Source organism: Crinia signifera, chromosome 6 (assembly GCF_055691185.1).
Source record: "Crinia signifera chromosome 6, ASM5569118v1, whole genome shotgun sequence".
In the NCBI taxonomy this organism is placed as follows: Eukaryota; Metazoa; Chordata; class Amphibia; order Anura; family Myobatrachidae; genus Crinia; species Crinia signifera.
The window spans coordinates 248867570-248890309 of NC_139222.1; the positions used below are offsets into that span (position 1 = coordinate 248867570).

The 22740-nt window shown below is 43.8% G+C and overlaps 1 protein-coding gene across 1 annotated transcript; it reads left to right on the forward strand.

Moving 5' to 3' along the window:
• Positions 1–1764: 1764 nt before the first annotated feature.
• On the forward strand, positions 1765–15426 carry LOC146009178 (glutathione S-transferase omega-1-like). The gene is made up of 7 exons (XM_083149289.1): positions 1765–1891; positions 1976–2044; positions 7487–7595; positions 9561–9783; positions 11191–11292; positions 14332–14438; positions 15124–15426. The coding sequence occupies exons 2-7, from the start codon at positions 2014–2016 to the stop codon at positions 15302–15304; spliced, it is 753 nt and encodes a 250-aa protein (XP_083005415.1). The 5' UTR covers positions 1765–1891; positions 1976–2013; the 3' UTR covers positions 15305–15426.
• The last annotated feature ends 7314 nt before the right edge of the window (positions 15427–22740 follow it).

Consider the following 22740-nt stretch of genomic DNA (forward strand, 5'->3'; position numbering starts at 1 on the left):
GCCCCCTGCTCTCTGCCCAGCTATCAATGACTGTCACCCGTGCAGCTTCCGCTCCAGTTCTTCTCCCCGCTTTCACCTCAGCCCGCCCCCCCCTTTAATCATGTGGTGCCGGCGCCCGGCGTGCTCCCCCGATGTCACGCACAACAACAGCGCGCACAATATTTCAAATGTTCACTCGGCTAGAGGGGACACCAGGAGGGGAGTGGGAGCGTGGTCTGCGCTGCGCTCTGCTCCTCTCCCCATAGAAGCAGCTGCACCGCTCTCCATCTCTCCCTGCAGCAGCAGCGAAGGCTCATATAAAAATTTAAAGTAAGTGGCACTTTTGGGGGCATTGCTTAAGGGAAGCTACAGGTGGCGGTACTGTATGTGGGGGCATTACACATAATGAGTGGCTTAATCTGTAAGGGGCATTACGGTGTGCAGCATCATGTGTAAGGGGCATTATGTGTGCAGCATCATGTGTAAGGGACATTATGTGTGCAGCATCATGTGTAATGGGTACTATGGTGCGTGGCATCATGTGTAATGGGTACTATGGTGTGCGGCATCATGTGTAATGGGTACAATGGTGCCATCAAGCAAGAACCCCCTAGCAATGAGCACGTAGGTAAGCAGCACTTATGTGGCAAATATGTAATGGGCATTACGGTTTGTTATATAGTATGTAATGGGCATCATGATGTGTGGCACAATTTGTAATGGGCATTATGGTGTGTGGCCTTATGTGTAGTGTAATGAACATTACTGTGTATGGTCTAAAGTGTAATACCACACCCCTTTTTGTGATGCCACGCCTCCTTCCCAAGAGGCCAAGCCCCCTTTTTGCCCCGCGGCTACGCCGCGCAAAGGTCCCCCTGCTATTATGTCTGGGTCTGGGACCACCTATTACCATAATTCTAGATTTGCCTATGATTACCAGGGAAGTCCAGGAACAGAGCATTTTCTCCCTGAAGGAGAGGGTGAGGTAGGCAAGTATGAATATAGTACTGGGGAAGCCAACCCTAGTCCTCGAGAGCTACCAACAGTGCATGTTTTGCAGGTCTCCTCACAGAATCACAAGTGAGCTAATTAGCTCCATCTGTGTATCTTTTAAAATGTGTCAGTGATTAATGAGTGCAGCTGTGCAGCAGCTAGGTTGTCTGGAAAATGTGAACTGTTGGTAGCTCTCGAGGGCTAGGGTTGGCTACCACTGATATAGTACAATAATACCTTAAGGTGCCCATACACGTTACATTTATTGTATACAATATCGCATCTCGGTTTTGCGATGATATGCGATATTGTATACAATAATTGTAAAGTGTATGGGCACCTTTAGTGTTAACCTGAATGATTAGAGACATTTTAATAAAAGCTAATAGCCATTTCTATTATAAAATGTGGTAAACTTTTGCTACATATCATGAGGAGTATTATAAACCTCCCAGTGCTGCAGGAAGCTTTAAACCAGGCACGTCCAAACTATGGCCCTCCAGAAACTACAACTCCCATCATGCCTTGTCACAGTTTTGCTATTAGGGAATGCTAAGACTGTTGCAACGCATGCTGGGATGTGTAGTTTCACAACAGCTGGAGGGCCATAGTCTGGACTTGCCTGCTTTAAACAATATACAGTATATTTTTGTGAATAAGAGGTTATTTTAGCAGAACCATACAATGTATAAAAGTAAGGCAAAGGCAATGCTGAATCTAAAAAAAATGCTTGAACATTGTGTTGCATAGCATGACAGACTCAGCTGCTGTCAGTGATGTGTATGTGTCAGTGATGCTTGGCAGATGATTGGTGGAGAGCAAGGAGGGAGGGCCCTGCTTCTGCAGGAAGTGCTATATATGTAGGCTGCAGGGAAGACAGTAGTTCTACAGCATAGAGTGCAGCTGGGCTTCCTCACTGGTATGTCACACTGGCTACAATGTATACAGAGAGCTGCTGTGCATAAGTAATGTGTCATTAATCTCTCTGCTCCCTGTAATGCAGGATATATAGCTGGCAGCACAGACCGTCTCTCTGCAGAAATGACTGGATCACAGTGGAGTTTGGGGAAGGGTAAGTGTGTGTTATATCATGGGTGTAGCGCTGAGCTTGTGTGTATGGGACCTTACATATGGGGAATGGGAAGCTTACATATGGGGAATTTAGAGTAGTAGTAGTATATCCACCCTAAGACTTAAGGGGGAATTTGTTAATTTTTTATCAATTGGGTTAGATGTGTGAAGAGATAAAGTGGTAGGCGATAATGCACCAGCTGTCTAACTCCTAACTGTCATTTTTAAACATTGTTGATTGACTGGCATGTTATCGCTTTTTTTTGTCTTCTACAGAGCCTGTAACATGGCAGTTAGGAGTGGGTTGGCTGGTACTCTAGATCACGCCACTTAATTTCTCTCCCAGCTTAGATACATCTCCCCCAATGTCCTGGTAACCTGTGTATGTCAGGCTTAAGGCCAGATGTATCAAGCTTCAAAAGTTATAAAATGGAGAGTGATAAACAGCCAGCCAATCAGCTCCTACCTATCATTTTTTAAACCCAGCCTGTAGCATGGCAGGTAGGAGCTGATTGGCTGGCTGTTTATCACTCTCCATTTTATCACTTTTGAAGCTTTATACATCTGGCCCTTAGAGCTCTAGCATCCAGTGGGGCTTCTGAGGCCACCTAGCACAGAGACCTACTGGCAGTACACCATACAGTATATGGGAGCATATCTAGCAATATCTTATGCTGGGTACACACCAGGACGACTAGGGCCCGATCCCCTCAATCTAGATCCAATTCCGACCAATTGGATGTAGATTGTGTGCTGATTGGGCCCTTTTCTGTCCTGGTGTGGACCGATACCGATCCGATGCGCGGTCCCGCGGGTCGGTCGTTATTGAGATCCTACCTGCTGCAGGTAGGATCTGAATGACGACCATACAGCCGGGTGCGGGTCGCCATCGGATCGGACCTGCTCACGGTGCACATCGTGCGTGGGTTGTGCCCCCCCCCCCGCGTCACCGTGAGCGGGTCGGACGAGACACTGACGACCCGCTCACGATGTGCATCGTGAGCGGGTCGCCCTGGTGTGTACCCTACATAACACTGTATAACAAGCTAAAGTGACAAATGACGGGTGCTGCTCTCAACTCCAGGTTCTCACACCCCCTTCCCGGCAAAACCTCATCTCTGGCTTTATCACACAGGGCTCCGAGAATCCTTACACTGGACCCTGTATACAGTACAGTATATGGTTGTTGTATACAGTAAGAACCCGCCCACAGTACAATCTCACACTTGCTGCAGTTCAGTATTACAGCGCACACCCCTCTGCACCTCGCACTTACTGCACTCACATACCTGGAACGGGTGTGACTTATTAGGTGGACTAGATAGTGGGCCTGATGTACTAAGCTTGAAAAGTGATAAAATGGAGAATTATAAACCACCGGTATCCGGACTGATGATTGACTCTAGGTTGACAGTCATATGGTTGACCACTATTGGTCGACAGGGTCCAAAGGTCAACATGGAAATGGTCGACATGAGGTTAACATGCATTTTTTTTTTTGACAATTTTGAGCCGACGTGTATTGAGTCAGCATTTCATACCCTACCATCCACTACAGCGTTGAGCAGGGATGGGGAACCTTCGGCCCTCCAGCTGTTGTCAAACTACACATCCCAGCATGCCCTGCAACAGTTTTAGCATGGACAAATAGCAACTGTTGCAGGGCATGCTGGGATGTGTAATTCAACAGCTGGAGGGTCAAAGGTTCCCATCCCTGGTGTGGAGGGAGAAAACAATAGTGTGCCCCGAAGCCTAGCCTGCGAGGGGACGCGCTACACTTGGCCAGTGTCCATGTCGACATACTGTAGACACCAAAGAAACAGGAAAAACTCATGTCGACCTTTTCACTGTCGATCATAAGGCTGTAGACCTAGACATTGTAGATCTAATATACCATAGCCTAAACCACCAACCATTGCCATGTCACAGGCTGTTTTGAAAAATGAAAGGTAGGAGCTGATTGGTTGGTGTCTTATCACTCTTTATTATTTTAACACTTTTTCAAGGCTTCATACATCTCACACAGGTGTAGATTTATTAAGCTCGGTGAAGTGATAAAGTGTCTGGCTTTTATCACCGGCCAATTAGCTCCCACCTGTCATTTTTCGAACCAAACCTGTAACTTCAGTTAGGAGCTGACTGGCCGGTGATAAAAACCGAAAACTTTATCACTTCACCAAGCTTAATAAATCTGCCCCTCAGTGTCTAGTATCTAAATCGGTGGTTCTCAAACTCTCTTCTCCGGACTCCTTACAGTTTAAATTTTCCAGGTCACCCGACAGGTGCACTCATTACCGACTGACACATTTTAAAAGATACACAGGTGGAGCTATTTACTTTACTTGATTCTGTAAGGAGACCTGCAATACATGCACTGTGTTGGGTCCTGCAGACAGACTTTGAGAACCTGTGCAAATCACACCTGGCCAACCTGCGGCTCTCCAGCTCTTGTAAAACTACATATCCCAGCATGCCATGCCAGTTTCACTGAAAAAGAAAGTTGCAGTTCAAGCTGGGATGTTTAGTTTCACAAAAGCTGGAGACAGTCAGAAGTGCGACATGAAAAAGTTAGTTTATCACTCTCCACCTTATTGAAGCTTGGTGCATCTGAAAAAAAAAAACTCATGTTTACCTTTTCATATTTTGACTGTTTGGGGTAGACCTATTGACTGTCTATCTTAGTAGTTCTCAACCTCGGTCCTCAGGACCCCCCCCTCCCACAGTACACGTTTTCCAGGTCACCCCACAGGTGCACTTATTTTTTCACTGACACATTTTAAAAGATCACAGGTGGAGCTAATTATTTCACCTGTGATTCTGAGGACAGAGGTTGAGAACCTTTTGAGCACTGTAGATCTATCAACCGGAACCAGCCAGGAACACTGGCTACACAGGAGCACACACCGCTGTCTAATAACCCACATCAACCAGTGAACTCCTCTTAATTTGTAGTAATAGGGCCTGATGCACTAAGATTCAAAAGTGATAAACAGCCAACCAATCAGCTCCTACTTGACCATTTTTAAATGAATGTCTGTGACATGGCAGGTAGGAGCTGGCTGTGTATCACACTCCACTTTATCACTTTTGAAGCTCAGTGCATCTGGCCCATAAAATGGGCCACTGTTTACAAACTTTAAAAAGCATGTTGTGTACAGCGCAGGGTATGTTGCTATTTGCTTGTCTGTTCACTACATTTCATTTTCTATGCGCACATAGCGGCATGGTGGCTGCAGTGGTAGGCTGTGTGGCTTTGTCCTCCATGTATGCTTACCCCTTGTGAACCTGGCCTGTGCCACCCCACCTTTACAGCTACCACTCTGTGCTGACTGGGCTTCAATGTTCCTCAAAGGTTGCCTGCTAGTGCGCAACTGGCCTTCCGGGAACCACGCTGCTGAGCCCCATCTCAATAGAAAGCTGTTGGGCTGCAGGGAGAGGCTGTGGCAGGTAGTGTTTGTATGTACTAAGAAAGCAGGCTCTGTAGAGCAGGGGGCAGGAACAATATGTGTTTCAACATTGGATCTTTTCAGGCCACCCACTTATGCATTGTAAATGGGGGATGTGAGTGGCTGGTGTGGGAGACTTGCCCAACTTTTTGGAGGGCCCGGAGGTTTTAAAGCTATCCATGGCTGACCAGCCGGATAAATCAAATTGATTGCGGTACTAATGGTACCCACACACTGTGCGATGGTCAGATGTGAAATCCCTATAATTACAGTCCCAGCAGGGCTTAGTGGTTCTGGAAAAGTTGTGAACTCCTCTTCCACTTGAGCACCAGGAGGGGTGGAGCCCCTGGACCTTTGGAGGGGGAGGTGGTTCCAGCTTGTTAGTGATCCTAATGCCTCCTGAATCATCTATTAATATGGGTGGTGGAATGTGCTTTTCAGTAGGTATTACTGTGAAGGACCATGATGGAGATGGAATTAGTTTCACCTACAGTTATAGGCCAGGTTTAGCACTAGGCACCCATCTAGGGCCTGGCAGGTAGCAAGGGGACTGGTCGTGCCTCCCAAATCATGCCTGTTTGCTTTTGCTCAATTCTCCCTTCTGCCGGGCAACACCACTAGACTATGGAATGCGTAAATCCTTAATGAACAGGGACGGGGCTTGAAAAGTAATCTGGGAAGAGACTCAGCACATGGCCCCGCCCCATCATTCACCACGCTCCTCATGTAGCATGCTGCCGGCAGCTACATCAGCTTAGAGGAGCTTGTGCAGCTAATCAGATGCCAAAAGCTCCTCCACTCACCATTACCGGCAGCATATCCAGCACCATAGAGACTCGCAGCAGAGCCACTGTAGCCACAGAACATAGTAGGCTCTGTATGGAGAATACCCTTTTCTCTTCTGCTCACTCACTCCTCGCATCCACCTCCCTCATCTGGAACACCTCTTCTCCACACAGGTTCCTCCTCTTTCCTAATGGGGGCTCTACCTGGGGAAAAGTGGATATGGGTGCTCTGTCTGGCATATTGTGTAATGGGGATTAGTTGTGGCATAATGTATAAGGGGCGTTATGGTGTGTTCAAGGCGATAAAATTACAAATGTAAGTTGGCATGAATCAGGAACAAAAGTACTGTGGATTGGTTTGTTTGAGGGAGGGGGGCCCTATACCGGTAACTTGCCTAGGGCCCCATGAAGTTTAAATCTCGCTCTGATTACAGGTGGTGGAACTCTGTTTCACCCCTGCCTTACACTGCAGTGCACACGCAATGTGACATACTCCATATCTGGTAGGCTTCACAAAGTTTTGAAACAAAACCTTTTCTGTAAGTAACTTTGGTGCTTATCGGCACGACCCAGTCTCTCACTGTAGTGTTATCAATGTATTTTGCAGGCCTGCAGATTATCGAAAGGCCGCACATGAGCACAATGCACTGGGTCTTATTGCAAGTAGACTGTACAAAGGCTAGCCTTCACTGGCTGCTTGCAAGGTGATTGACAGGCACCGGGCATTCGGGCGAAATTTTTTAAATTTTTTTTTTTTTTTGTCCAGGAAAACATGTCTCCCGGCCACTGACATCACCGCTACGTGGTGTTTAAATACAGCGATTCGTGGCATTTTTGGGCAGGGCTAAGCACCTGCGATTCCTGGTATTTGCCGGAATGGGGCTTTATGACTCCGATATTGGGCATGCCCCCCCCCCTGCAGTTCTGTAAATGTAGCTAACCCTGGTTTAAATGCACTTTGCTACTGAGTAATCCCCTGTGTCTTCTGCAACTGGTTCTCCTGCAGCTGATGGGAGAGAACCCATTCCCTTGCCATGGAGTATTTCCAGGATGCAGGATTACTGGAAGTACTGTAATATATTTTTATATAATATGTGACATAGAAAGTTACTATTACAGTACATGGGGTATATTCTTCTAGACTATTTACTGCAGGTAGTCTACTGTTGAATTTCTGTAACGTACATACTGAATAAAAGCTATTTATTTCAGGCAGTGATGCCCCAGGGCCAGTACCGGAAGGAGTTGTCCGACTTTACAGCATGAGATTCTGTCCCTATGCCCAGAGAGCCAGGCTTGTCCTCCTTGCCAAGGGAATAAAGTAAGCAAACTGTACACCATATTCTCATACTGTATTCACATACACTGTATTCTCATAAACCTGCCCTGGATAATGTAGCACATGATTTATTTTCTTATTTTTATAAATGTATTCTAATTGGGGTTCTTTCTAAAGCTGCCTAGTGAAATCGGGGAGATCGCTGCAGGTGGCACCTGGTAGGAGAGATGTGGCATATCGTGTGCTGTCCATCCTGCCCCCTCCAAACGATCAACCACATTTATATCTTATTTCTCTCTGTAATGCCATGTACTGAGTAGTCAGCTATTTGCAATGGCTGCAGCCCACAAAGGGCCAACTTCAAAACTGGATTTTATATATTTCATTTTGAAGTTGGCTACAAATCAGATTATGGGCCCAATTCAGCAGCGTCGGTAACACATCCCCTCACATCCGGCTAAAAGGGAGAGAAAGCCTTTAACGGTCGACAACCACTAAATGAATTTTCTTCCCTTCAGAAATAAGTCAGTCTGAACTGACCTCTATTAACGTTGTCTGCCAAAGAGGAAGCTGGTGCTCATGTCATGTCAGCCGCCCGCCCCCAGCAGGCATTGGCCCACCTGCATTCCATAAAATGCTGGGCATTCCCGCTACCCATATGATGTGAACGCCTCGGCAACGGATAGTCGTTAAATGCATTCTTACAGCGGCCCTGCACCCCATATGTGCAAATGACAAATTGTCTGGAGTTTAAGGGGAATAGATGATAAAGAGTTTATACACCCTGCAATCTTACAGACGATCTAAAAACATATTGTGCATTGTTACAGCATTCAAAACCCAGCCTGGGATTCACGAGTGTGTGCAATAGTGTGTACACATTCGATGTGAAAAATGTGTCCAGATCTCTCGGATTTGGGCACAACAGCTTTTAGGGGGTTATCCTGACTTCATTGCTCCCCCGCATGTTCGCACGGGGGACTAATGTCTAGCGTCTGTGAATTTATGAGCAGATGCTTGGTGCGAGCGGGCATGGTGAGCTGCTTGCTTGCACCAGGCAAGGGGTCATGCCCATGGGAACGGGACCATTTCAAGGGCGTTCCCATGTTAATGGGCTGTGATGCTGGGCGGGGAGCTGATATCAGCTGCCCACCCGCTTCAGTTGACACTGGTGTTTTGCAGGTACCATTTTAATGAAGCTGCTCGTTGAGGACCTGTGAGACTCTAATGAACTTGTCGTTTTGCTTAGTTGTGCACCAGGGACTCTCTTCTTTCTACCCTGGCTAGAGCCTGTTTATACTGTTCTCTGAAGTGAGTAGTACACACCATTGTAGGAAATGTTCAGTTTTTTGGCAATTTCTCACATGGAATAGCCTTCATTTCTAAGAACAAGAATACTGTCAACTTTCACATGAAGTCCTATTTCTGGTCATTTTGAGAGTATAATTAAGTGTGGTGCTCCAGATCAGTGGAGTCAAACTCACAGGCCAACAGCTGTTATGGACCTACACATCCCAGCATACCCTGCCACATATTTTATATAATGGGTTGCTTAAACTGTGGCAGGGCATGCTGGGATGCATAGTTAAATATCAGCAGGAGGAATGTGTTTGACACCACTGCTCCAGATACTCAACTAGCACAAAGGAAGGCCAGTTTTATATCTTTAACAAGCAAACTCCTTTTCAGCTGTGTTAACATAATTGCACAAGGGTTTTCTAATTGTCTATTAGTATGCTAACGCAATTGGCAAACACAATGTACAGTACCATTAGAATACTGGAGTGATGTCTGCTGGAAATGGGCAATGTATAGTGTATTTATGACTGTTATCCTCATTCGAAATAAAAATAAATTGTGCTTTTTTCTTTAAAAAAAATAAGGAAATATCTAACTGACCCTAAACTTTTGAACGGGTGAGTTATATATTAAAATTTATTGTTTTGTCCATAACTACACTACTGGTATGCAGAGGCTCTTACAATTTGCATATTTGTCTTTGTTTAGACATGAAGTCGTGAACATTAATTTAAAGAACAAGCCTGACTGGTTTTTTGAGAAAAGCCCTCTGGGTCTGGTCCCTTCTACTGAAACCTCTGATGGCCAAATAGTCTATGAATCTCCCATCGTGTGTGACTACCTGGATGAAGCTTTTCCTGGCCCTAAGCTGACTCCAGCAGACCCTTATACGAAGGCACAAGAGAAGATACTACTGGAACATTTCTCCAAGGTAGGAATGACTGGGAGCTTTATTTTCACTGGGGAGGATGGATATTGGGGTTTGGTGATTCCTACCTCCTATTACTGACCCAACTAGCTGACAACACACGGCAGTGTGGGCTCTAGCAGAAGCTGAAATCTATGGACTAGCGCCAACAGCTGGGAGACACCATATATGAGGGATTGCTGTATTAACTAAAACAGCACAGAGGTACCGGTTAGAGTGCAACTATTACACCTCTGGCCAGACTTAAAACCACGGGAGCCACACTTCCAACAAATGCTAGAGCTACTAAAGTGTTCTGAACTTGGAAACTTTGGACATTACATTGGTAATGGCTGAATATTTCCGATGTTGCTCACACCATTGGATGAATGTTCTCATGTTAATTGCCATAACCATACCCACAGATCTGAGGAGATTGATTCTCGTTTACATTTTGACTTTTTTTTTTTTTTTTTTTTTTTTTTTTATTATAATCTACAGTATCACTATAATTTCTATACTCCTCCAGTACAGATATATATATATATATTTTTTTTTTTTTTCCCCTGTTTTCAATTTGATTTTGTGTATAGAAGCTGAATTGAAACCTAATCGAATGGTTTTTAGGACACTTTCGACTGGCATTTGGTTCGATGTGCGCTCCCGTTTTCTCTTTCGAAAAGAAAAATAGACTGTGCAGGAAAGGGAATATCGAATTTGATCCAGTAAATCAAATGTGTACACCTGCACTTTTGCATTCAATGTACATTCAAGGTGCAATCGAATGTTAAAACAAATAGAAAATCAAAGGCAAAATTAAAAGGTGGTGGAGAGGGGTAATTGAAATCAAATTGATGCGTCTGTACGCACCTTTACATTCAGGCAAAGTGCCAGGCTACACAGTAAAGCCAGCCATACATCTACAGATTGATTGTCTGATTGGGCTGGTTGGAAAAAATCCTGGTAATGGATGAGAGCAAATGACAGTTGACAATTTGCTTTGAAATGCTGGAAAACTGCCAAAAACTGTCACTCAGATATTGCCAGGTGTTTGTTCCAACCAGCCCAATCTGACAATCGATCTGTAGATGTATGTCCACCTTTACCCTGCATATCTGAAATGGTTCTTTTTGGAATTCTAGTATTTGACGGGTTGATAAACAAACAAGGTGTAAGGGGGTTTTTTCCCTCCCCAATCCCGACTGAGGAAATGGCCTGAACCACCAATTCATTCATGGGTTTTTGTTTTGTTTTTTTCCCCATAAAGAAACTCCCTCATGGATTGGTGGTCTCATCAGGGAAATTTCAGGAAGATGCAGATAATGTAAACCCTCCTTCCCAGGTTGACATTATCTGCTTTTGTGACTTGTTAATATTACCCAGAAAGTATGTATGTGGTCTGTCTTATTCTAACACAATATATTTGTACAGATTACACCTGTGCTGTACAAGATTATGCTTGCAAAGAAGAGTAATGAAGATTCAACTGATTTGAAGGCACAGTTTCTGGAGAAATTTACAAAACTTGAAGAGGTAAAAAAAAATTGCTTTTCAAAATTGGGTATAAAAATCCCAGCTGTCAGGATGAAGATGGTGGATCCAGACTAATCCCAATAAGTATTTTAACGCCTGTACTTACCCTGTATATACTAGGAATGTTACTCTTGGAAATCAAGAATGAGGTGGCATTCCACATGCTTTATAAACCCGAAATATTGGAGTTTTACTCCAATATTAACCTTTCAAAGCACCCCAGCAGTATGCTTTAATTGAGAGTGCGTGTTAAAAAATGATGTACAGTATGTATGGAGCTTTCTCTTAGTTGTATTATGTTGCAGACACTTTACAGTACTTCATGTGAAACTCTGCTGGTTGCCTTCTACATGGCAAAATGTCTGTACAATGCACAAGTCACGGCTGGGTTCCTGGGCAGAGGAATCTCCTCCAATAGGAGTCCAGACCCCAAGATGGTCTACCTGTGGGTCAGATAGGGTTGGTCTATTGGGAGACCAGACAAAGGACTAAAAGGGGCTGAGTGGTTGCCCTTTAGGACTGTGGTGGTGGGTCAATTTTTCTCCCACTTTCTTGCACCTCCTCTTTGGAGGGCTCATGGCACACCTGTTTGTACACCACCTGCGGAGAAGTACCGGGTTTGAGGTTGGTTTCCTGAGTGGTTGTTACTTATTTTACTGGACTGTATGTGTCTTTTTTTTTTTTTTTTACTTCTGCCATTGTCCTCTGCCTTTTTTCTAATTCTTGACCTGTCATGGCAGACGAGGGAAACATTTGGGTTGCACTCTTGTCTAGGGAGCTTGGTAGATAAGCGTACTGACACATCAGATGCTTTACTGCACATGTGTTGGTAGCAGTTAATGACTAAGGGGCAGATTTTTTTAAGCTTGGAGAAGAGGGAAATCACCAGCCAATCAACTCCCAACTGTCTTTTTCAAACACAGCTGATTGGCTGGTGCTTTATCTCCTTTTACCTTTTCTCTGCTTTATCCCAGTTTATCTCTTCTCCAAGCTAAATCTGCCCCTATGCCATGTTCATGTAATGCTAATCTAGTTCCTGCAAGTTACAGAGGTCTCCTTCAATCAGCTGCTTAAGGTTGGTCATTCAAGTCAACTTCTAGTTTTGATGCAAGGATCCTTCATGCTTCTTGACAGCTGCTCAGAATGAACTGGCATGGATTAGAGGCTTTGCCTCATTGGTGCAGGGGTTGTTTTAATGCATCCTTCCCAACCTCTGTGACTATCCTAGGAAAGCATAAGTGTCAGTTAGCACTCCAGCTTTTCTTGTATATTAATCTCTGGTCTCCTTACAGCGGAGTATTGAGCTCTGGGTTGCCAGGGAGTTGTTACAGTGTGTCAAGCACATAATGCCTTGGAAATGCAGATATCAATGATACCTCTGGTATTAAGTGCAAGGAGGAAGTGCCTGGATTTCCCCTCTCTGGGATTTAATGAGCCTGGTGTAGAGGAGACTGGACTGCAATTTCCAAACCCCACACAGATTTATATTTGCCTAGTGAGTTGCTTACAATTGTCTGGCATTCTTCAAATGGCCTAGTGGATCATGCACTGGCAAGCTCCTGACGTTTGTACGTGCTGGACCTTGTGTTAAGTTATGAGATGATAAAGTGGTAAAACCCCAAAACGTTAGAACACGATATACTGTGTTGGCTATTTATTGTGGAGTACGAGGGAGTGCTGCTATGGATGGAGAACTACATTGTTGCTGAGTGAGCACCCCAGCAATTATACTGTAGGTGATGCGAGTGCCGATCGTGGGGGGGTGCCTCCCAGGGAAGGGGGGGGGGGGCGGGGGGGTGCCTCCCAGGGAAGGCTGCCATGCTCAGCGGGTCCCTCCTGTGATGTTCCTGCAGAATTTGATGACAAATCACTAAAGTGCAATTTAGCTGCAAAGCCAGGGACGGGCTGGACATGTTTTGGGCGGGAGGGGCTCATGTGGCCCTCCCCCGAGTGGATTAGACCGCTGCCACAAGACTCTTACCCAATTTCTGCCCTTCAGTGGTCATCTCTGAATCGGGTCTATACATAGGTATTTAGAAAGCCAGACATGTGGTCTGACAAACAGTTGGTTGTATGTGTGACAATCCCACTCAGGACCTCCTGCAGATGCATGGGATAGTGGTGTCATGAGCTAGAGGTGTCCTAATCTACTTGGCTCTTCTCCCACATTGATTTCCATCACATCTCTTCCCAGAGATGAAGCAAATGTCTTGTTCTGCAATCACTTAGAAATTTACAGAGGTTCTGGATGGACAGAAGGCTGGAGTTTTACTCTAATTTCATTCTGGTACAGATGCCAGTTGGGTGCATTATTCCCATTTTTAACTAAGTCCTAAAACATTCAATTTTAGGTATACAGATTTAAGACTGGAGTTTCTGGGGCCTGCCACTCACAGCATGAAGGATGAGGAAATTGGATATCTGGCCATGAGCAATGCGTAATTGCATACAGCCATATGGGAGAAACGGACCATTCATTCCTGGTCTATGGTGCAGAACCAGTTTTAATAGTTCAGATACAGTACTTTTGGTTTGGCGCTAGATCCATGGAGGAGGGACTGCATTACTTGTTGGTAGCTGCTTTGTGTGCTGTGGTGATGGGAGGATAGGATTGCAGCTACGACTGAGTGAATTCTGCAGGGCAGACAAGCTGCTGGGGGGGTTGAGGATGTTGTAACCTGGCGTGTGTGGAGCTGGGGAGGGAGGTGTTGGATCCTGGTGGTGGCAGAGCCCGGCTGGTGTGGAGGGGGCAGTGTCGTACCAGTCATGGGGGTGTTGGAGTCCTGTGCATGTGGGTGGATCAGTGGCAGTGGAGGTGTCAGATGCTGGCATTTATTTATTTTTTATTTACTATAATGTGCTGCGAACGCCAATGACTATTAAATCCAGTTGGCTTCTTGTCATTTCAAAGATTGCTAGATAATTAAGTTACAGTAGATGGTGGCTGCTATTACACCTTACTGAAGCTCTCCTCCTCAAGTGCAAATGTTCCCAGTTCACTAACTTCTGCATTGGATTTCCTTTTTTTTTTTTTTTCAGCTCTTGGCTAAAAGAAAGACTCCCTACTTCAGTGGAACATCTGTGTCTATGGTGGACTACATGATCTGGCCCTGGTTTGAGAGGCTGAGCATGTCTGAAGTTGATGGGTAAGAATACACACAACACACCTCTATTCAGAGCTCCATTCTGCCTGCTTGCCATAACGTCCAAACACTTGGTCTTGTGAGCAAACACCCAGCTTCTTCCCTTTTCCACCCACACAAGCATTAGTGGAGCTGCTCCTGGATTGGGCCTTGTTCTGAATTACCTGCTGATGCGTTTGCTTGGCCAGTCATGCGCTGCATGAAATAGCTCATGATCCACTCCCAAAACTTACATGCCACTCTAAATAATGCTCTGTACTGTAGAGCCCAATCAGAGTACAGTATAAATACACAAATAGAGCATCATGTTTTCATTCCTAGTCTATTCTAACTGTATAATTGGCACATAAATAGCATGACCACCTCCAGTGGTTCCTAAATAGATAGCAAAGCAAGAGAAATCACGCACTCATTTGATTACCATTATTTGAAATTTGAGGAAGGGGGGTTGAGCTATACCCATAGGCCCTTATTCTGGTTCACTCTAAAGACAAATTCCTTCTCAGAAGGACAAAACCTTGTGCACTGCTGGTGGGGTTTTACTTCAAAGTGAGATCTATATCCCCCCCCCCAGCAGTGCACATGGTCTTGTCCATTTGAGAAGGAATTTGTCTTTGAGTAAACCAGAATAAGGGACATGATGTAGATGGAGAAAATTACTTAAACTTTGATTTTCCTCCCTGTGTAGATATTTGGAAAAGACCCCTAGCCTCAATGCCTGGTATAATCTCATGATGCAGGATCCAGCCGTGAAGGAGACCTATACTTCACCAGAAGATCTCTTAAACTTCTTGATACTGTACTCGCAGAATAACTTGGAAGCTGTTGATTATGGCCTTGATTCAAAATCGCCAGTGCCTAAAATGTGATTGGTGAACTTTGTACCTGGTTTTTCTATTCGAAAAACTTTATTGATCCAAAGTCTTCTGTTTGTGATTTCACCCAATGCACTTTCCTAAAAGTTGTGATGTAATAAAGTTTTAAATATGAATCCAGTTCTGGTGAAATCCTGTACTAGGTGCCAAAAAGGTCACTTCTATATAACAAATAGGAAAACTCTTCTGATATTCATTGTCATGACTACCTCCCAGCACTGAGGTCTTGGGTTGGAATCCTGCCAAGGAGGTAACAGTGTAGAGTTTGTGTATTTGTGTGAGATTCCTTTGATTCTAAAAAATTAGAACTTTTGTATTGCTAAAATGGTAATGTGCCTAAATGTCTCTGATTTTATCAATCAATTTGATCTCTCCCATATTACTTGTAATACACGCACATATATCCATGTAACCTTTTAGTAGGTTGGAGTACATACTAATGATGATGAAAGCCAGTTGCCAATGTAGAGGTGGGCACATCTCCGGGTATAGGTGGTACTGCATATGTTCAAACCTATCCTTACTGTATTCAGAGTACTTTACGGTGCATTAACTTTTTGGACTTTGCTACAGCCTCCTAATCTATAGGAAACCTGTTTAGTTCTGTGCAATATTCCTAAAGTCAATCCCTTTCCTCCTGCCCATAGTTACCACGCCGTGTGTAAAACCCTTAAACCTTTTACGCCCTGATCTTTCTCCTGACTTGTAGTTAAACACCTCAAGCTCCAACAATTGAGTGTTTATTGTGTATGACTCATTAGCCACAATTATATCCTACATCCGACTTAAGCCTGTCTGATTAGACTGCAGGTGCAAGTTTACTTGGCCTTATAAAGGGGTCTGCATAAACTCAGTCTGAAGCTGGCCATAAGTTTATGACCCTTTTGTATGCTTGTAGAAAGCGTCTGCTCCTATTGCATTTACTTATGATTCCAGTGCCCGGCCGTGTGTTCTGCAAATCGGATCTGGAGATGGCCACTGCTGCAATAAGGATACGGGTACTTATGTAGTATCTGGGCGTCCGACTTATTGATCGGATCGCATGCGACCAAATCGTATGCGATGCGATGGTCAAGATTTTTCCATAGGATTCAATGTTAAAATGGTCTGAGTCCATTTTAACATAGAATTCAATGGGAAAAAGGGGTCCTTTTCCTTTCCCCACTATCCAAGTGGGCATGGAGTTGGATATACACAAACACTTTTAATTTACATTTTACCCACTCAATTGATCACTATAAAATTGATTTTTTGGGATTTGACCCTCGAGATTAAAGATAACTTAATCTCCACCAGTACATTCTTCAAGGAAGTGAGTACAAACAACTTCTTACATTTTTCCAGCTCGCACCATCCGGCATGGAAACGCAATATACCCAAAGGTCAACTATTACGACTAAAAAGGAACTGCTCTGACCCTTCTGTTTTTTTAAAACAAGCAAATGAATTAACCGGCGCTTTCAGGGATCGAAATTATCCTGACTTTATTTAAAAAAAAAGCCCTTTCCGAGACCAGCACAATAGAAAGATCAAACCTCCTCGAAAAGAAAACTGAGACTAATAATACCAAAACAAAACAATAATGAATTAGCTTTTATTTCAAAATTTAATGATCATTACGTAAAAATTAAAAATATTATTTCAAAAAATTATAATATACTCAAAAATGATCCCTTACTGGATGATACATTACCCCAAAAACCTAAATTTATCTTCAAAAAGAATCAATCTTTGAAAAGTCTCCTCGCTCCCAGTCTCCTATCTTCCTCCTCTAATCCCAAGAAAGAGAACCCTAATGGACTCACTTGGTTAAAACCTAAACCCAATGGTTTCTTCAAATGTGGGGCAAACCGTTGCCTCACATGTCAATTTGTGCCCAAAAAATGTAATAGTATTTATATGAATGGTGAGGATCTTACTTACCATATCAAAAACTTTATAAATTGCAATACTTGTTATGTCATTTATGTTCTGCGCTGTGCCTGTGATCTCTGTTATGTGGGTCGGACTACCCGTCCCCTCAAACAGAGATTCCTGGAACACAGACGGAACATTTTAAACAAGATAACCACACATAGTGTCTCACGACACTTTGCTGATGTACATAATGGAGATCCGGGCTTCCTAATCTTAACAGGAGTCGAATCCATCCCAACAACAACAAGGGGTGGTGATCGCTTTAAATCTTTATGTAGGAAAGAAGTCCATTGGATGTATCGGATGGACTCTCTTTTTCCTAATGGCTTAAATGAAGCCGTGGAGCTCAATAGTGTTATCTAGTTGAGCTTCCACTAGCTCCAAAATATCTCTCTGGGTCCCTCTTAAATGAAATTAAATTAAATTATATATGTTACAAGATACTAGTTATCGACCTAACGTGTTCCATGTGACCCTATTTTCTCTCTAGTACTAGATTCATCTCATTGACCCTAGGCATAGTTATATACCAGACCTTATTCATATGTATTTTGACTTTCATTTTTATTTTAATCTAATATATATTTTTTCAAAAAAAAATTTTTTATTATTAATTTATTTTTATTTATATTTATTTTAAATTTTTCTCATTTATTGATTATTCATTATTATCAATACCTTATATATTGTAGCTCTATTATTATTATGAATATTAATCTCATTATTATGATGTGTATATATACACACGCTCTTTGAATTGACACTATGTATAGATTCACACAGAATAGTTCTATATATACTGTACTGTGATCCCAATGAACATCATGTGATCCCAATTAATACCATGACAACCGACTCAAGCTGTCTCTGTGCCTGTTTATATGCCACATATTTGAATCATCTATGGATGTGCTTAATTAAAAATATACTGTCTTCGTGTTTATATAAGAATACACACCTCTGGCTTTTTACTATGATCCCGTATCTTTATTTATTTGCACACCGCTTTTATTTCATTAATCCCAATGTCCCTCATCTCATAGATTTCCGTACGGACCTACAAACGGAGCATGATTCGACAGGTCTGGAAATTTGACCAATCCCTGAACAATACTAAAACGAGGCTTGATACGCTGTCACGTGTTCTAAGCCTCGTATTGACGGAGCCTGAAACGAGGCTTGTAGCGCACGCAGGACCCTGAGACTTCCGGGTCCCGGCAACACGCTGTTTATTGTCACGTGACCGGACAGCTAAGTCTTTTGATTGGACTGGCTGCCGATCACCATGACAATGACTCACAATATTATGCAAAAACCGGTCTCTCCCAAACTGATTGGCTTATGATTGTTTCCATACATTTCTCCTGTCACTATAATCATTACTTGTTTAATATGCTTTACAATACTCGTTTTTTAAATCCTGCTCTATATTAATTACTTAGTGTATATTACCATCGTTTTGCCTTCTGTTGATACGAATTTTTATGCATATTATGTTGTTTGTTAATTACACCACAGGTGTTATGACTCATTCATTTGTCCATGGGTATAAAAACCCCATGGCTAACAGTACACACTCCACCTTTGAAAAAGCTGCACCCTTCAAGCAGCGAAACGCGTTAGGAGTTACTCTGGACCGGAATTATTGTACCTATTGAATACCTTCGCCCACCTAGACCATCTGGATCACCCCTGTTTCATCACCCACGCTCTCTCAGTTTATTACCATCATTGGTCATCATCCCAGCTGGACATATTGGTCACACTGAGTGCAGGAATCGAGGTTGGCCACTTACATCATCTGCCATCCAAGTCTACCAACCTTGAGGAAACCTGCCTTTTTACAACATCCAATTGGGACCTCTAGCGAAGTGGGAAATATCTGGCTATATACCATCTAAGCCCCCGCTGACATCGGGTCATTGCCAATGGTGGCCCCACCATCGCAATCAATTGAGGACACCCTCCTAATTGTTTCTGGGACTAGACCATCTGAGACACCGTGTGGTAACTATCAGCCCAGTGGGCCTCTTGATTATTTGCATCATTATACCTCTGTATTCCACGGAACTGGTCACATTACTCAATTCATCAATTCAGCTTCCGGTCCAGTCATAACAAATTCATTTGTTTTTATCCCCTTGATTCCCAATTAATTTCATTATCTCATTTTTTACTTGTTTATATTGTGCAATTGTACTTAATATTCTTAATTGTTATTAAAACATTTATACCTTTCATCAAACCAGCGCCACTTCTTTCTCTTTTTTTGCTTGGTCCTTGGGGCTGACAACCCCTTTTTAAGTGGCAGCTCTTGGCGAGACACCCCTGATAGCGCCCGTCGGTGCACCCTAGGGGGCACACCACTTTTCTTGGAGTTGGATATAAACCTGTAGCGAGCCACCAAGCCCGAAGCGTGGCGAGCGGACACAGAATACTTTTTAAGAAATATGCATTCGCTCGCCACGCTTCGGGCTCGGTGGCTCGCTGCGCTCGCCACGCTATATAAAATCAACTCTATGCCCACTTGGATAGTGGGGAAATGAACCGGACATTCTTAACATTGAATCCTATGCAGCATCGCATCGCATCTGATTGTATGCCTTAAGGTAAGGCATACAATCACAAAATCGGACGCCCAGATACTACATAAGTACCAGGATACGTTCTATACCAGGGTGGTGAATGGGATTGAATGTAAAATGACTGCGGGTGAGCCTGGTGAAGTATCAGATGGGATTCTCCGGCCTTGTGTATGGGGGGCCATAAGTTTACCACTGTTATTGGGAGATCATATTGCTGTACACGATCGCCTGGATCTGGTTTTCTTCCATAAAACTTACTCTTGGAGAGAAATTTACTAAGATGGCCAATCCCCATACGAATGGGTTCGGCCGTATACGACCCGCAAATACAAGGAGAATACGGTAAACTTACGGAGCTTATTTTCTCCTCCATTAGCATTTGCAGCTGTCATAGCCATTTGTAGACTGACTTTTAGTTGACTCAGATATGGCTGAATTCAGGGTGGGTGCAGCAGGCTTCGGCATGCCTACATTCACATGGGCACGCCCAACATTTCTGAAAACTGATAGATGCTTTATATGAATTTCGCACCTGATAGGCTGTGCATTTCCATTGACTTCCTACGGGTCATGGGTCACTATCACCCGCAGAGATAGACTGCATGCACTGTCTATCCTGCTAGATTGCGGGGTTTTGCCTATAAACAATAGGCAGATAAATGTGCAGTTCCTTTTTTGTGTGCCTGCTGGCAATTGGTAGAGGGGATAGTCCATGCACTAACTATTTGATCATTACCAAGGTCAGCAGAACCCACTCGGTGAGGGATGCAAAGCAGGTAGGCTCCGACTGGTAGAGGTGCTCACCCTGCTCCTGCTTGTCACAATGGGCCTTATTCTAGTTCACTCTTTCTGACTAAATCCTTCTTAGATGGATCTAATTCTCTCTGCACAAGTAACACCTGCCTCACCTGCAGTGCACATGGTTTTGTCCCTCTAAGAAGGATTTTGTCAGAGTGTGAACTAGAATAAGGCCCATTGTTTGACAGACAGGCGCCGGCAACATGAAGCATCCACCCATGCTTCTGATGTCCTGCACAAGGGTCGGGGGAGGCTGAGGAATGTGATCTGCAGAGGATAGCTCAGTACTGCCAGAAACCACTAGATGCCTCAATCTGATCCTACTGTGGAGCTCTGCCGTTATCAGTGAAGAGAGATGGGCCGTGGACCCTAGAGAGGAGCTGACTGACTGGTTTTGTATGTAGTCATCTTGTCGGTGGTGTGGAGAAAGATGCTGTAGGTGTACAGCAACAATGCTACTTAAACTCACCTGTGGCAGGTATGGGTCATGGCACCAAGTTCAGTCAGTGAGGCTAAGGTACCATATGCCTGGCGTTCTAAGCAGTCAATATGGGTCTGGCGCCATCTGTATTGGGTTGTGTCTCTGAATGCATACTGTATCTGCTGTTTCGACCTGGATGTCATCTCTCCACCTCAAACTGAATATTTCTAAAACAGAATGAATTTTATTTCAGCCAATAAATAGTTACCAACCAGATATCTCCATTGCTGTTGAGAATATGCCAATCACTCCTAGGTGTCATTCTTGACGCTGAACTTTCCTTTGTTCCCCACATTCAATCTGTCTGGAAATCATGCCACATGCACCTAAAAACATATTCAAAATTTGCCCTTACCTTACACAAGACACTGCTAAACCTCTAATCCAAGCTCTCATCGTCTCACGCATTGATTATTGCAATAGTCTCCTTATTGGCCTTCCCCAATACAGGCTCTCACCACTACAGTCCATAATGAATGTAGCTGCAAGGCTAATCTTATTAGCCAGACATTGATTGTCTGCAAAGCTACTGTCAGTCACTTCATTGGTTACCTGTATTCAATAGAAAATTATTTTACTTACACACAAGGCCATAAACCAAACTACACCAACATACATCGCTTCTCTTCTCTCAAAATATCTTCCAACCCGACCTCTTTGCTCCTCACAAGATCTATGTATCTCATCCACACATTACTCGCTCCCATTGCTGATTACAGGACTTTCTTTGGGCTGCACCACTCTGTGGAATGCTCTCCCACGCATAATGACTCTCTTCCAGTCTCCAAACCTACAAGAGTTCCCTGAAAACTCACCTCTTAAGGCAAGCTTATCAAATTCCACAGTCATTCACTTAACCTTTTATATACCGTTCCTATCTAATCACATCCCCACTGTACAGGCCAAACACATATTCTCTCTTTCTTTTTCACATTTTCCATCCTCCTGACCCATGGCCAAACTGCTGGGTTACCGTATCATACAGCACATTAGGAACCTTTGCATTCTGGTGGAATGAATGAATGAATACAGTATCTATCCTTGTGTATCAATGGCTATTTCCCTGTAGATTGTAAGCTTGCGAGCAGGGCCCTCGTACCTTGACTCTCTTTAAATACCCAGTTTGTTAGATCACTGTCTCCTATTGTAAAGTGCAACGGAATTTGCTGCGCTACTGTATATAAGAAACTATGAGAAATATAATAAATAGGATTTCTGGCTCATGGAGTAGGCTGCCTCTCCGCTCACCGACACCTCCAGACGCAGTTACAAGGCCCTATGAGCCTCTTTTCTCCCCCACCCTACTTCAGCTGGGAACCCAGGGACTGACTCCGGTCTGCTGAGTCAGAGATACAAGACTACTATGCCAAAATTTCCATTGGCCACTAATGGCAGGAAATTTGGCTTACTATACCCGGCGAAACTTCATCTTTATGATGGGTCTTCCTTCAAAGACTTCTCACCATCCAATGCCTCTGCCTACCTCAGAGATCTGAACCACGGGGACTCTTCTGATATAACAGACACCGCTCCTTGATGCTGAAACCGCAATTATTGCCTCCCTGTATTTAGTGCCTTATAGTTCACCCTAGGCCACATTGTCTGTGCTACTCCCTCTATTACATCGTACCCTCTGGGTGGCATTTATG